The sequence below is a fragment of the Tamandua tetradactyla genome, chromosome 24 (assembly GCF_023851605.1).
Source record: "Tamandua tetradactyla isolate mTamTet1 chromosome 24, mTamTet1.pri, whole genome shotgun sequence".
In the NCBI taxonomy this organism is placed as follows: domain Eukaryota; kingdom Metazoa; phylum Chordata; class Mammalia; order Pilosa; family Myrmecophagidae; genus Tamandua; species Tamandua tetradactyla.
The window spans coordinates 31540431-31557375 of NC_135350.1; the positions used below are offsets into that span (position 1 = coordinate 31540431).

At 36.7% G+C, this 16945-nt stretch overlaps 1 protein-coding gene across 14 annotated transcripts in view; it reads right to left on the reverse strand.

Annotated features, from left to right (window-relative positions):
- The window catches only part of PDLIM5 (PDZ and LIM domain 5), a 241396-nt gene that overhangs the window by 7977 nt on the left and 216474 nt on the right, over positions 1 to 16945 (reverse strand). For all 14 annotated transcript variants that reach the window (XM_077142839.1, XM_077142838.1, XM_077142837.1 and 11 more), the window contains 2 exons: positions 5395 to 5575; positions 1242 to 1362 (listed from right to left, as the gene is read on the reverse strand). In XM_077142839.1, coding sequence (XP_076998954.1) covers positions 1242 to 1362; positions 5395 to 5575 — 302 coding nt within the window. The remainder of the gene's footprint in view (positions 1 to 1241; positions 1363 to 5394; positions 5576 to 16945) is intronic.

Sequence of the window (16945 nt, forward strand, 5' to 3'; positions counted from 1 at the left end):
GGACCCAGATGTTTGAAGATAAAGAAAGTAAACACCCCCAGGGAAGCTGTTTGAAACCAGAAGCCAAAGACCCAGCAGACACCAGTCTCATGCCTTCCCAGCTGACAGAAGTGTTCTGGACCCACTGGTCTTTCTTGAGTCAAGGCATCTTTCTCTGGATGTCTTAGTTTGGACATTTTTATAGCTTTAGAACTGTAAATGTGCAACTTAATAAATTTGCGTTATAAAAGCTATTCCATTTCTGGTATATTGCATTCCAGTAGCATTTAACAAACTAATACAGTAAGGGGATCTTTTGATAAGGTTAGTTCAGAGTGGGTCTTTATCCTTTTACTGTAATCCTTTATAAGAGAATGAAATTCAGACAAAGAGAAAAAGGCCAGGAAGCAAGAAGCTGAAAGCAGTGAAACCTGCAAAAGAAAGGAGAGATAAGAAGACACTACATGTGCCTTGTCATGTGACAGAGGAGACCAGGATCATTGGTAGTGGGTCTCTGGGAAGAAAGCATTACCTGATAATGTCTTGATTAGACATATTTCTCAGCCTCAAAACTGGAAGCTTGTAAGTTAATAAATTCCCATTGTTAAAACCAATGTATTTCATGGTATCTGCTTTGAGCAGAACAGATCAATATTAATAAATGTTATAAAAGTTCACTTACAGTCTTTGGGAAGGAAAAGAAAGTGTATAGAGTTCATATAATAAGACAAATGAGGTAGGCAGGTCCTTAGAGCCTGGTATATTAAAAGTAATTTTATCTAGGGAACAATGTAAGCCAGGATTGCCCTTCCATTCAGTAAAAGTAACAGAAGATTTTAAATTTATTCTCGAGCCTGTTTCTTTAAAACAGCAAAACAATATATTCAAAAGTTGAATGTGTCCCATGTTTATAATTACTCAAAATTTACTGCTGGAGTATAATGTGGTTTTAAGCTACACAATTTGGTAGAAAATTTGTATGCATAAATTAATATGGATTCAAACAAAATATTTTTTTCTTACTAAGTAATGTTTGTGTGCTAAATTCTCATAATGAAGTTGGGAATATTTGTTTTGACAAAAGTCACTTTAACAAGTTTACATAGTTTTTTTGCTATATACATATTAAGAGTAACCTTAAATGCCCCCAAAACAATTAGGAAAACAATTTGCTAATATTATCTTTCAACTATATAGCAATATAAGGATTAATGTTTGATCTTTATTCAAGACTTAAGAAACAAATGGCTTCATGATTTTACCTGTCTCACAGTAGGGTTCACCATCCTCTAAGTGAAAAACATTATTACGAATGGGTTTTCCACAGGCTACACATACAAAACAGGAAACATGCCAAGTTTGTTTCAAAGCATTGATGACTTCCTGTTACAGAAAGGATGTAAAAGAAGATGACAATAAATGTACAAAAAATATAAGAGCTTACTCTAATAGCTGTACCAACAGAGCCTTGTAAAACTTACACAAAATAGACACATGTTTTTTTCCTTGAGCGTTGCATCTAGGTAACAGGAGGTACTTAAGGACAGAGTTGATTATTACCTCAAACAATTCACTTCAATACGTGTTTTTCACAAATACACTGAATAAACCTATTTAAAGAATGATGACTGTGCTATCTGTACATTATGCATACAATGAAAAAAGTAAGCATTTCATAAGTGCTTGTTAGATTTTGCTTTCATTCAAAGTGTGTCAGGAAACATTCATTAATTTAATCTATACTGGTTTAATAGTATTATCTTAAAAATGTTATGGGTGAATGGGGAAGTATTTTAAAATTAAAACAAACTTAATGCATTGGCACATTATAATGTGCCAATAATTAATAAATAACCCAATCAGTTTTACAGGTGTTTGAGGTTTAGCGATGACCGGAGGACTATACTAAGCATACACTCATGCAAGTGTCTGAAATTTGGATAAAGCATGGATTCTAGTCAACAATGGCCCTATGGTTAAATATACGAAGTGTTATATATATGAGTCAGATTCTAATTACTAATATGGGTCAGATTCTAATTACTAAAAGACGTTTTTTTGGGAGCTGGATTTAGCCTTGGACTGAGAGAAGAAGATGGAACTATCAAAAATATTCTTGAAGAACATGGACTTTTTTAATAACATAGGCTTTTTCTCTTCATAATATTTATCACAAAAATATGATACTATTCATAAAGTATGATTATAATATTGTAAATGGATTACTTGTAAAGCGCAAACTAGAAGAAAATACCCTGTAAATTTAACAGTGATTATTTAGGGTGGCTAAATAATACAGGTCACTTAAATTTTATTCTTTATATTTTCTAGAGTGAAAATGTTTTCTTTTATAATAAAAATACTGTTAAATAAAAGAAAATAATATAGGTGAATTATTACCCATAGAAAATGCCACAGTTCATTACAACAAATGTACATTGAACCAAATCATTGCATAAAGCCTTCAGCATATACTTCCCTTTCCATCCCTGAGACACATTATTACCCTTTCTGTTTACTACGTAACCAAACAACTAAAATGCAATCCAGAAAATCTATTATTTAGTGAAGTTCTGGCCAATCTCTGAAATAACAAGTGTAAGATTTCCTTTCCTATATAAAGAGGAATCCTAAAATTAAGAGTAATCAATAATTCCTTACATCTTAAAAGTATTGAACCAATTCAATGAAAAGGTAAATTTAGAATATAGACTTCATTTACCAAAGAAGATTCAATAAATAATTTTGGTCTGATTTTTTTTTTTTTGCAAATGTTTGGAGTGATTTCATTTGGCACATATTCTTTAGAAACCAAGAGAAGGTAGAATAAACATCAAGAAGGACATGGAAGTTAGTATGGTGTAATTTTACTTTTAAGAGGGTCTAAAGAAATACAACTCTGTGTTACTTTTTAAAAAAGTACAGTCATCTGATTTCCTGGGTATATTCTTTAAAAATAAGTAACTGGATGCTTTTATATTTGTTTATTGGGGGTATGGTGGTTTATGTTATTATTTTTAGTTTCCTTTGCCATTCATGTTTCTGTTTTATGTTCAGTGTTTCAAATATTTGTATTCCCAGATTATTAAGTACCAAAACTGTAACTGAGTACTAGTGGATTGTTTTCTGGTATGATGTTAAAAATATACAATGAAATGTATAAAAGTATTGTCAATTTGATTATTGACACATATAACATGTTTACAAATAAACTGTGGTGTTGATCAAGTTACTGCCAAAAAAAAAAAAAGAGTATTCAATATTTCACATTAAATCTTCTCTCAAGTGACATTAATTGGTTTCATTATTGTATTTCATATTGAGAGTACCAAAATTCATCATTGCCATTTCCAACTTTTGCACGAGGCCTGGCAATCTGGTTACTTCTCAAACAAAAATCCAGCTCCTGGTCATCCATAGGAAACACTTAGGTACTAATGGGAGTTAGAGTAACCCTTACCTCATAATTGCAACTAGGTATTCCAGAGCAGGAAATTCATTCATTCACAATTTATTTATGTATCTGATTTCTAAATTACTCCTATTTTTGCAAAGGAACAAATAACCATGGGAGAAAAAATAAAGAACTATTAAACTTTACTACTGGGGAAACCACAGACATTGTGTCAAACATCAGGGACATGCAAATCAATAGACCAAGCCCTTGATCTTGAAGTTTGCTCTTGTGAAGCGTATGTATGTAGCAGAGAAGCTTAGCCTACCTATAGATATGCCTAAAAGTTACCTGTGGAGGACCTCTGTTGTTGCTCAGATGTAGCCATTCTCTCTCTCTAAGCCCAACTCTGCAAGTGAAACCACTGCCCTCCCCCACTACCTGGAACATGACATCCAGGGGTGAAAGTCTCCCTGACAGTGTGGGAGATGACTCCTAGGGATGAGTTTGGCCCTTGCACCATGTTATCAACAATGCCATCCTGACAAAAAGGGGGAAAAGAAGTGTAACAAATAAGGTATCAGTGGCTGAGAGAGTTCAAATAGAGTTGAGAGGCTACTCTGAAGGTCACTCTTACACAAGCTTCAGTTAGACATTACTATCTATCATAACTTGCCAAATCTCAACCAAAACCATTCTTGCCAATCCTAAACAATTTACCTAGGGCATTATATAAGATTCTACAAAAGTTCCATGTATTAGGCCAACTTTCCAAAACCTACAAACTCCAGATGGGTGCCTAGACCAGATAATTTCTGAAATGCAGAGGGGCCAGCCTCTCCAGAATATCAACTAGTTCCATTCCTCTACTCCATATTACTGACAGCCCTTCCAAAATGAAAAAGTTAGAATGGGCATAACCCAAATAGCCTGAAAAAGTGGGAGAAAGATCAAAGGTGACTGTGGAGTTACACAGAGTATAGTATATAAGTGCTGAACCATTATACAGATATTTCTTTCAGCCTCCAATAACTTAGAGCAGCTAGAAGTAAAAAACTAAAAACCTGTAACCCATACCAAACTCAAAAATTTGTTTTACAACTAACTGTAGTGATGCACTCTGAAATTTATTGCTTTTTTGTTTATATGTTATTTTTCACAAAAAAGAAAAAAAAAGAGGAGGATTATAACAGAGAAGATAGGATTTAACAAATGAATGTGACTACTGAATCATTATATTGATATTTTTGTTGGTTTCCAGTGTCTTGGAGCAGCTAGAAGAAAAATAAATAAATAATGGAATTGTCATCCAGACCAAACTTTAAAATCTGTTTTATAAGCACTTGTTAAAATGTACTTGGAAATTTATTGTTTTTTTCTATATAGTTATATTTCACAATAAAAAAAAGTTAAAAAAACTAAACAACCAAAACCAAAACAACAAAAAAACACCTAACAAAAAAAGTTGTGGTTTGAAATTATTTTTCCTTCAAATATATACTCTCCTAAAACTGAGATTATATTTTTAAACATCATATACATTTAGAAAAACATAATTATAAGCGGTATGCTTTTATATTTCATGAGATCTGTGTCCCAAGCTTGAACCCTGACAAGTGGGGAAATGCTGTCCTAAAAAAGCTATGGAATTTAATTTAAAACGGTAAAGGCGCCAGTTCTGAAAACACTGATGTGTGTGGTCCTATGCGACTTCTTGATTCCTGAGCAAACAGGGTCCTGTAGAAGTAGCACACCCGCACTCATTTATATTTCCCTCACAGTGGCTAGACTTTCACCAGGCTAGCCAGCACTCAGTAAGACAAAACCAAAGACAACCAACCCTGTATTTCTGATACACTACTACAGAGGTCTATTTAATTTTACTTCATACTAATAAATAGTGATGAAAAGAGAGAGGGAATAAAGCAAGAAGAAAATAAAAAGAGATGATCGAACAGTTTCATACTGAAAATTAATCTGCTTAAATACATACTCAAAATAAAAAGGTTTCCAGTACTTACTCCAAGGATCTTCCTTTGGCACCGACCACATTCAGGAGCAAAGAATTTCTCATAGCACAGCTCACAATACAGGGCTCCCTTCTCCTCTACAAATCCAATGTAGGCCATAGTATTTTTGCAGTGAGCACAGTTAAATTCTTCTGGGTGCCAAGATTTCCCCAGGGCCACAAGGAACGGCCCCCTGCCAGAAGAAAGATCAATATTGCTCAGGAATAAAAGTTTCTGAAGTTAGCCTGGACAGCTAACATAGACTCAATTAAATACTTGCTTAATTCTCCTCCTCAATTCTGAACACATGAGTGGTGTAAATTTACATAGGGAATCTGTGTATTTATATGAAGAGAAAAGGGGAAAGGAGTAAAAACACTTAAGGGATTCCTTAAAGAAAGGCCATTTCCCCCCATTTTTCTGTCTTGAGAGGATGTGGTAGCATGTTTTATTGAGTTGCAATGAGTGACCCTGTCTGGGTAATGATTATGATTGATTATGATTGAGTGTTAACTGTGACAGAAACTGAAGCAACCGGAAAAATATATGTTTTAGTCAGAGATCAGAGTTTGATATTTTTATAAAATGAAGAAAACAAAAATCCCAGTTTGGTATGTCAGAGTTTTAAAGATAGTTAATTATTACCCCAAAACACTCTAGTCAATTTCTCATCCCCACATACTGTTTCATGAACTTAACTTTATTAAACATATCAAATCCTTACCCCCTACTAATGACTACAAAATCTGTAAACTGAGTATTATGGATTGTTTGAAGCTACTTGGAAACAGGTTTTATTTAATTTACACATGGCTGATTTTTAATGTACATTCCTATCAAGATAAAAAATATTTGTAAAGAGATTTTTTCCATTAAATACTACACAGTCATATACTGATAATAGGGGTTTCGTTTGCTTGACAGGAATCCATTATGAAGCCTTATCTAGCCATGAGGCCTGAAGAGATTAACCATTCTGCCTCTGCAACATACTTCTCAGTACCTACATCACACTAATTTTTATTCGTAGAGTGGCTTTACCTCCAAGGCACTTTTTCACTTATCTAATTTGTCCATGTAACATCCCCATGAGACAGACCAGGGCAGTTATTATGAACTCAGTTTAACAGATGGAGAAGCTGAGATACAGAGCATTCAAAAGATATGACCAATATTATAAAATCTTGACCGAACTAAGGCTAGAAATTGAATTTCCTATTTCCTAGAATACTGCTCTAGTCAATCGTTATTTTGCCTTTGAACTCATTACCATCAATTATCATCACAGAGGACCACATGGTAATAGTTAGTAAGCACCAGACTAGGCAGATTATTATTAAGTCACAATAAGCATCACAAAGTCACACATTTTTTAACCTTTGACAGTAACATAAACCTTTCTACTCATTAACTATCTCCCATTGGTAAATTCTTTGTACACACACTGATGTTTATTCAGAACCAATACTTAATTCTGCAAGAGTCAGGAAAGTAGAAAGGGTCTTGATGAATGGCTAAAAATTTTTCTGTGGGTTTAAAAGGGTATTTTCTACCCCAAATTCCTGTTAACTTGTTTCTCAATAATATGATATTACTTTGTAAAAACTAGGACATGTACCTCTCTCAGTTTTAAGACAAGTAGTTTATTATTTTTAAAAACATTAGGGTATTACAGTTTGTGTTCACTAATAAGGAATATCTTTGTTAACTAATTTCTGCCAGAAAGAAAGAGCTACGTATTCTGCACTCAGGTATATTGCTTTTGGTAAGGTGTCCCTTAGTTTTTAACTGGTTTATAAATAATAGTTCTACTCAACAAGTTCCTTCATTCCATTTTCTCAATATACACTCGGCAAAAAGTTAGCTTTAAAGATAAACCAGAAAGTCACACGGCTCAAAGTCAGACAAGGTTTTATAACTGCTCTGAGATTTTCCACCAGTGGGTATGCTTGAAAATCTTCCAGACTAAATTTACTGTAATCATAACACAGGGTATGGTAGAAGTTTGGACTTTTTTGGCTGGCATTTGTCTGGACATTAAAGCAAACTCAAAACAATTCTATTAGGTTGAATTTTTTGTTAGGGCATGTACATCTTCAGCTCATCCATAAGGATGGATGGTCCCTGATGTCAGGATCCTTTTTGGGCACCTCAATTTTCAGAAGATGTCAATCCAACCTAAGGTTTAAATTTTGTAAAAGAATAAGTGTTGGTATGCACTATGAATAAAGAGAACAGCTTTATTCCTGGAACATATCAACCAATGCTACCAAATATTTAACAAAGTTCTTCTGAGACAAAAAGGCATTTAAGAATCGATTCTAGATTTTCTAAAGTATGTACTGAGATCAAGTCAGATCAGCAGATAACTGGATGTTATTGGTCTATATTGCCAGTGATTACAGAAAACAGCTCTTTGAAATTCACCTTTGCTCCTCCTACAAGTTGCTGTTGAGAGTATTGTGTGTTCTATCACAGAGGATCATTTTCACATGAACTCCTGGAGAAATTCCTATCAGATTTTTGTAACAAAAATAGTTTTGCTTCTCCCAAGCAATAGGTTTATTTTTACATTATTGTATAGTGAATTGCAAAACTATTCTTTGGGGCTGATTGCTAGAAGGCTTAAAGCCAAATCTATATTCTAACAATCGGCAAAAGTGTGTAGGCCATTAGTATAGGTATTGTCTACTCTCAATGCTAGCTTCTTTAGCTTGTTTTTTAAAAGTCTCATCTGTGATTTTCATTCTTCTTTTGTCCCCTTTTATAATTTAGATTATCTTATATTTCATGTATTTTTCAAAATCTCTCTAAAAGCTTTCTGGAATAAGGCTCACTATAAATAAATTAAAATCATACTCCATTGAAAGGGAAACTTTAAAATATTTCATTAGTTCCTTTATCAAAGAATAGTGAAAACACTTTAAGACAGTAAAAAATTTCTTCTGCACCTTTAAAAAAGGAGTTTAAACTGACCTGTGCTCATGCCAGATCTCCTTCCTTAAGCATACATGCTCACTGCAAATACTGGTCTAACCTGATATTCCCTGGCTGTGCTGAAAGCGCATCTTTCCCCATTGGTATCCATAAAGATGTGCATAGATTAAAAATAAAATCTCTTACTTATAACAAAGTACTCTCTTCTCTGTGTCAGCAAAGACTAATTTAATAAATTCATTAACACAGGATTAACATCGAAGAAGTTCTTGTTCCAGGTAGGCTAGGGTTTCCATTTGTCTGAACTGGAACAACAGGCTTGCATAACTGCAAAGTGGAATTAAGTATTCAACTCCCTCTTACAGTACTCTATTTTTCTGTGAGCCCTTACTAAATACTTGTTGACTGACAAATGAAGGGAGGGAGAGAGTATCTGACTAGCTGAAAAGAAGAGCTGTAGCATGAAAATTTTTACTTTGTTTATCTTCTGTGAGACTTATGCCAGGAAAAGCAAAAACAAAGGAAAGGTAGGGAAGGATGCCAAACAAAAGTTTAGGGGTAAAAAGCTTATAAATTGTCAGAAAAGTGAAAGGAATTGCAAATTTCATCAGGTACAACTTAATAGGGATTTAGCTTCAAAATTACATGCTCACTGCTTGATTCTCTTTATTTAATTCCTGCAACAATCTTCAGTGATGAAATTAACACTATGATATGAATGAAAACATCAGAGATGTTAGCCAACTTTCCTATGATCATGTGGCTGATAAACTGTATTTAGAATCCACCTAGATCTAGCCACTATATACTAAATATTGTTCTACCAAAAGTTATTGCATCAATAGAAGTTAGAAACAAAAGCCTATCAAGCCAAATTTTTTTAAAGAAACTTGTATTCAAAAATAAAAGCAGAATCTGATATCTATTTAATTATAAAAATTATAAACCAGTTTTCCATTATGGTCAACTTTTAGAAAGCAACTGGCCTGAGTAAAGAGTTCAAGAAAATCACAACTGGTGGAACAGAGTGAATTAGAAAAGATAGTTGGGAGAAACTGCACATCCACACATTCACAACTATACTGTCATATGCAGGAAGAGTAAGAGAAAATGAAAGAAAATCTTGCAAGATTTACGATATCCTAAATTACAAATATTAACAATCTTTCCTAAAATTTGGCAACACCGTATTTTGACACCCTCAATTCTTCATTTACAGTAGATTATACACAATTTTCCAATGCGGAATGTAAAAAAAAAATAGTTCTACTTTCATTGAGTACCATCTTGATGTAAAGCCCTTTAAAATACTGCATTTAAAGGGCTTTGAAGCAAACTACAATTTTATATTTTAAAGGCACAAAAAACTTGCTCCTCAAGAATAAAACACAGTTAAAATGAGACCAAACATAATAATGAATAAAAATGGCATGTTCTAAAGAAGTATGAATTGACAAATTTTAAAAAGTCTACTGGAGACAATTATAGTTAATTCTTTTATTGGAATTACTATAAAATCAGCAAAGCAGGGGAACTATGATTCTATAATATGATAAGTTAAATAAGTGGGATATAATTTCAGCTTGTTAATACTAATATCATGCACCTTACAAATACTTTTAAAAAGTTCATTTATCAACTAAAAATTTACTAAAGGCAATGATGTGTGCAAACACTGTTCTGGGTGATACTAACAATACAAAGCAGAAGAAAACCCTAGTACACATGGAATTTATATTACAGTGCGGGGAAGAATGACAATAAATAAGATAAATAAAATAAAATATATGATATGGTTTTTATTAAGTGCAGAGAAAATTAAAGCAGGGAAGGGAGGCAGGGAAAATGTGCTTGTGCTTGTGTGTTATGGGAACTGGAGGATCTAAACAGGGTGTCCAGAGACATTCTGATATTTAAGGAATGGTCTGAAGGAGGTGGTGAGTACTGCAAATATTGAGGGGAAGATAATCCATGCAGAGGCAATAATATGTGCAAAGGGCCTGATGAAGGCACCTGTGGTGTTCAAGAAACAGCAAGAAGGACAGTGTGTCTAGAATTGAGGCAAATGGGGGGAATTAGAAAGTAATAAAGTCAGAGAGAATAAAGAGGTGAATTGGTAGGGGAGGGGTGACTGAGTAGTCTTTTAGCCACTGTGAGGATTATGACTCCTACCAAGAGTGGAATCATAAAGTTTTGGGAACACACTGACATGATATGATCTATTTTTCTTTAGGATTGTTCTAGCTACTGTGTTAATAGATAGGTAAGGAACAAGGGCAAAAGCAGAAAAATTAGTTAGAAAATAATGGAATTATCTCAGGTGAGAGATGAAAATGGATTGCATCATGGTGGTAGTATGTGCTGGTTTGAAAGGATGTATGGACCCTAGAAAAGCCATGTTTTAATCAAAATCCCATTTTGTAAAGGATGTTTAATCATCCAGGATGTTCAGATCATCTCCCTGGAGATGTGATTTAATCAAGAGCAGTTGTTAAACTGGATTAGGTGATGACATGTCTCCACCCATTTGGGTGGATCTTGATAAGTTTCTGGAGTCCTATAAAAGAGGAAACATTTTGGAGAATAAAAGATTCAGAGAGAGCAGAGCAGAATGACATAGCCATGAGAAGCAGACTCTACCAGCCAGCGACCTTTGGAGATGAAGAAGGAAAATGCCACCGGGGTGCTTCATGAAACAGGAAGCCAGGAGAAGCTAGCAGATGACACCATGCTCACCACGTGCCCTTCCAGATGAGAGAGGAACCCTGACTGTGTTCACCATGTGCCTTTCCAGATGAAAGAGAAACCCTGAACTTCACTGGCCTTCTTGAATCAAGGTATCTTTTCCTGGATACCTTTGATTGGACATTTTTATTGACTTGTTCTAACTGGGACATTTTCTCTACCTTAGAACTGTAAACTAGCAAATTATTAAATTCCCCATTTAAAAAGCCATTCCGTTTCTGGTATGTTGCATTCTGGCAGTTAGCAAACTAGAACAGATTTTGGTACCGGAGAGTGGGGTGCTGCTGCGGTTTGCAAATACCAGATATGCTGGAACGTTTTTTTTTGGATGGCTAAGGGGAAGATTTTGGAGGAACTGTGAAGAGAATGATGGAGAAGTCCTGGAGTGCTTGAAGAGACTGTTGGTTTAAACAAAACCACTGCCAATCTGGACAAAGAGGGACACAAAAGGGAAAAAATGGAGGTTGCAGTGTGAGAACCATGGAAGCTCCGGTCTGAAGCCAAGAAATCTTGGCCAGGAGAGTGGACCCACCCACACATATGGAGAGGGTGAGTTTACCCTGAAGGGCGAGGATGAGTCTTCCACCTTGTTGCAGTGGAAGAGTTGTGCAGCCAACTCTTCCACTCCTTGGGGGACTGTATAGCCTTGGAGAAGGTATAGCACACTCCTTGGGGGACTGAGGAGAGCCTGGCTGCCACAACATGGAGGGGTTAAGCGTGTGTCCCAGAAATGGCAGAGAGCCCAGGTGTGTCCCTGATGCCTGAAGAGAGTGGAGCTGAGAAAAAGGTGGTCTCCTCAATGTTCCCCAAGGTTGATTTGGAAAGAGGCAGGCCACTGCGCAGGCCCTTGGAAAAGGTGGGACTGCCACTTTCTAAAGCCAAAGGATAAATGACTTTCAGATTTTGAAATACAATGGAGTTTGCCCTGCAGGCTTTAAGAACTGTTTGGGTCTTGTGACTTATGTGTTCTTTCCAATTTCTCCCTATGGAAATGAAAAGCTGTATCCTGTGAATGTCCTCCTTTGTATATTGGCACCTGTTAACTTGTTTTGAGATTCATAGGTCCACAGCCAGAAGAGAATTTTTTGCACCTTAATATTAAGGTGATGCACGTAGTTGCCAAGTTGACAAGGGGTGGACATGTGGTAGTTAGATTCAGTTGTCAACTTGGCTAGGTGAAGGTACCTAGTTCTATTGCTGTGGACATGAGCCAATGGCATGTGAACCTCATCTGTTGCTGATTACATCTGCAGTTGGCCAGGAGGTGTGCCTGCTGCAATGAATGATTTTTTATTTAATTGGCTGGTGCTTAAATGAGAGAGCTCAACGTAGCACAGCCCAAGAAGCTCAGCATACCTCACCTCAGCATTCGCAGCTCAGCCCAGGCCTATGGAGATGCAGAAAGGAATCACCCTGGGGAAAGTTGTTGGAACGCAGAGGCCTGGAGAGAAGGCCAGGAGAGATTGTCCTGTGCCTTCCCATGTAAGAAAGAACCTCTGATGAAAGTTAGCTGCCTTTCCTCTGAAGAACTAATGAAATAAATCCCCTTTTATTAAAAACCAATTGTCGAGGGACTTCCGGAGAAGATGGCGGCTTAGTAAGACGCGCGGGCCTTAGTTCCTCCTCCAGAACAGCTACTAGGGGAGTAGAAATGATACAGAACAGCTCCCAGAACCATGACAGAGATCAAGAAGACGGCGTACCCAATTCTGGAACAGCTGACTGGCTGGGAGAACCCGCTCCGGTGAGATCGCCGAGGGGCGCGGGCTTCCCTGGGTCGGGCGGCAAGCAGCCGGAGTCCCTCCCTTCCTCCTTCCCAGGCCAGCTGGGAGAATTGGACAGGCGGTCCCCTCAAGCCGCGGCGGCTGGTGCACCTCCCACGCGCGGCCCCCCAGACCAACTGGGAGAATTGGATTGGAGATCCCCAGGCTGCGGAGAACGGTGACGGGGTCCCTTCCAAAGACGTGGCTTCCCAGTCTGGCTAGGAGATTCGGATGGGCGCTCTCCCTGGCTGCGGAGGCCGGCGACCCTCCCCACGTTCGGATCGCCGGGCCGGCTGGCACTCTTCCAAGCCGCTTCAGCTGGCGAACCTCCCCCATGGCGAGAGTTTTCCAAAGTTAAAGGACTCACAGCACCTTTTACTGGTGGGACCCACAGACAAACGAGTGCCACGAGCGCCACCTACTGGGCAGGATAAGAAAAACAGAACCCAGAGATTTCACAGAAAAATCTTTCAACCTGTTGGGTCCAACACCCAGGGAAATCTGACTAAATGCCCAGACGCCAGCAGAAGATAACGGATCACGCCCAGAAAATTGAAAATATGGCCCAGTCAAAGGAACAAACCAATAGTTCAAATGAGATACAGGAGCTGAGACAACTAATGCTGACCTAAGTCCAGGACCAAACGGCTTCACATGTGAATTCTATCAAACATTCCAGAAAGAATTAGTACCAACTCTCCTCAAACTCTTCAAAAAAATTGAAGTGGAGGGAAAACTACCTAATTCATTCTATGAAGCCAACATCACCCTCATACCAAAACCAGGCAAAGATATTACAAAAAAAGAAAACTACAGACCAATCTCTCTCATGAATATAGATGCAAAAATCCTCAATAAAATTCTAGCAAATCGTATCCAACAACACATTAAAAGAATTATACATTATGACCAAGTAGGATTCATCCCAGGTATGCAAGGATGGTTCAACATAAGAAAATCAATTAATGTAATACACCATATCAACAAATCAAAGCAGAAAAATCACATGATCATCTCAATTGATGCAGAGAAGGCATTTGACAAGATTCAACATCCTTTCCTGTTGAAAACACTTCGAAAGATAGGAATACAAGGGAACTTCCTTAAAATGACAGAGGGATATATGAAAAACCCACAGCTAATATCATCCTCAATGGGGAAAAATTGAAAACTTTCCCCCTAAGATCAGGAACAAGACAAGGATGTCCATTATCACCACTATTATTCAACATTGTGTTGGAGGTACTAGCCAGAGCAATTAGACAAGAAAAAGAAATACAAGGCATCAAAATTGGAAAGGAAGAAGTAAAACTATCACTGTTTGCAGATGATATGATACTACACATCGAAACCCGGAGAAATCCACAACAAAACTACTAGAGCTAATAAATGAGTACAGCAAAGTAGCAGGTTACAAGATCAACATTCAAAAATCTGTAGCATTTCTATACACTAGTAATGAACAAGCTGAGGGGGAAATCAAGAAACGAATCCCATTTACAATTGCAACTAAAAGAATAAAATACCTAGGAATAAATTTAACTAAAGAGACAAAAAACCTATATAAAGAAAACTACAAAAAACTGTTAAAAGAAATCACAGAAGACCTAAATAGATGGAAGGGCATACTGTGTTCATGGATTGGAAGACTAAATATAGTTAAGATGTCAATCCTACCTAAATTGATTTACAGATTCAATGCAATACCAATCAAAATCCCAACAACTTATTTTTCAGAAATAGAAAAACCAATAAGCAAATTTATCTGGAAGGGCAGGGTGCCCCGAATTGCTAAAAACATCTTGAGGAAAAAAAACGAAGCTGGAGGTCTCGCGCTGCCTGACTTTAAGGCATATTATGAAGCCACAGTGGTCAAAACAGCATGGTATTGGCATAAAGATAGATATATCAACCAATGGAATCAAATAGAGTGCTCAGATATAGACCCTCTCATCTATGGACATTTGATCTTTGATAAGGCAGTCAAGCCAACTCACCTGGGACAGAACAGTCTCTTCAATAAATGGTGCCTAGAGAACTGGATATCCATATGCAAAAGAATGAAAGAGGACCCGTATCTCACACCCTATACAAAAGTTAACTCAAAATGGATCAAAGATCTAAACATTAGGTCTAAGACCATAAAACAGTTAGAGGAAAATGTAGGGAGATATCTTATGAAACTTACAATTGGAGGCGGTTTTACGGACCTTAAACCTAAAGCAAGAGCACTGAAGAAGGAAATAAATAAATGGGAGCTCCTCAAAATTAAACACTTTTGTGCATCAAAGAACTTCATCAAGAAAGTAGAAAGACAGCCTACACAATGGGAAACAATATTTGGAAATGACATATCAGATAAAGGTCTAGTATCCAGAATTTATAAAGAGATTGTCCAACTCAACAACAAAAAGACAGCCAACCCAATTACAAAATGGGAAAAAGACTTGAACAGACACCTGTCAGAAGAGGAAATACAAATGGCCAAAAGGCACATGAAGAGATGCTCAATGTCCCTGGCCATTAGAGAAATGCAAATCAAAACCACAATGAGATGTCATCTCACACCCACCAGAATGGCCATTATCAACAAAACAGAAAATGACAAGTGCTGGAGAGGATGCGGTGAAAGAGGCACACTTATCCACTGTTGGTGGGAATGTCAAATGGTGCACCACTGTGGAAGGCAGTTTGGCGGTTCCTCAAAAAGCTGAATATAGAATTGCCATACGACCCAGCAATACCATTGCTAGGTATCTACTCAAAGGACTTAAGGGCAAAGACACAAATGGACATTTGCACACCAATGTTTATAGCAGCGTTATTTACAATTGCAAAGAGATGGAAACAGCCAAAATGTCCATCAACAGACGAGTGGCTAAACAAACTGTGGTATATACATACGATGGAATATTATGCAGCTTTAAGACAGAATAAACTTATGAAGCATGTAATAACATGGATGGACCTAGAGAACATTATGCTGAGAGAGTCTAGCCAAAAACTAAAGGACAGATACTGTATGGTCCCACTGATGTGAACCGACATTCGAGAATAAACTTGGAATATGTCATTGGTAATAGAGTCCAGCAGGAGTTAGAAACAGGGTAAGATAATGCGTAATTGGAGCTGAAGGGATACAGACTGTGCAACAGGACTAGATACAAAAACTCAAAAATGGATAGCACAATAATACCTAACTGTAAAGTAATCATGTTAAAACACTGAATGAAGCTGCATCTGAGCTATAGGTTTTTTTTTTTTGTCTGTCTGTTTGTTTGTCTTTTTTTCTTTCTTTTTCCTTTTTTTTACTATTATTATTATTTTTATTTTTTCCTCTACATTAACATTCTATATCTTTTTCTGTTGTTTTGCTAGTTCTTTTCCTAAATCGATGCAAATGTACTAAGAAATGATGATCATGCATCTATGTGATGATGTTAAGAATTACTGATTGCATATGTAGAATGGAATGATTTCTAAATGTTGGGTTAATTTCTTTTTTTTTCATTAATTAATAAAAAAAAAAAGAAAAAAACAAAACCAATTGTCTCTTGTGTGTTGCATTCCAGCAGCTAGCAAACTAGATAGAAATAGTGAAAAATGTTCAGATCCTGGATATATTTATAAGTTAGAGCTGAAATGATTTGCTGACTATTCATACATAGATTGTGAGAGAAGTCAAGGAAAACTAAGGAATTTGGTTTGAGAAACTGAGAGAACAGAGTTGCTATTAATCATAAAAGAGAAAAATATGAGAGGAAAGTTATGCTAGGTAGAATTCTAGGATGGCTCCTAAAAAACCTGACCCTGCATGTTATCCTCTGCATAATCCACTTCCCTTAAGTGTGAATTGAACCTGTTACCATGATGAGATATAACATCTGTGATTAGATTATGTGGCAAAAAGTTTTGTCGATCAGTTGACCTTGAGTTAATGAAAAAGGAGTTTATCCTTGATGGGTCTGACCTAATCAAAGAAATAAGAACAGCAGAAGATGTTGGCCTCAAGCAAGAAAGGAAAGTCATGCTGTGAACTGGCCAAGGTGTGTCCTCCAGGCCTCAGTCTAGAGCTACAAGGAACTTAATTCTGCCAACAACTTGAACTATCTTGGAAG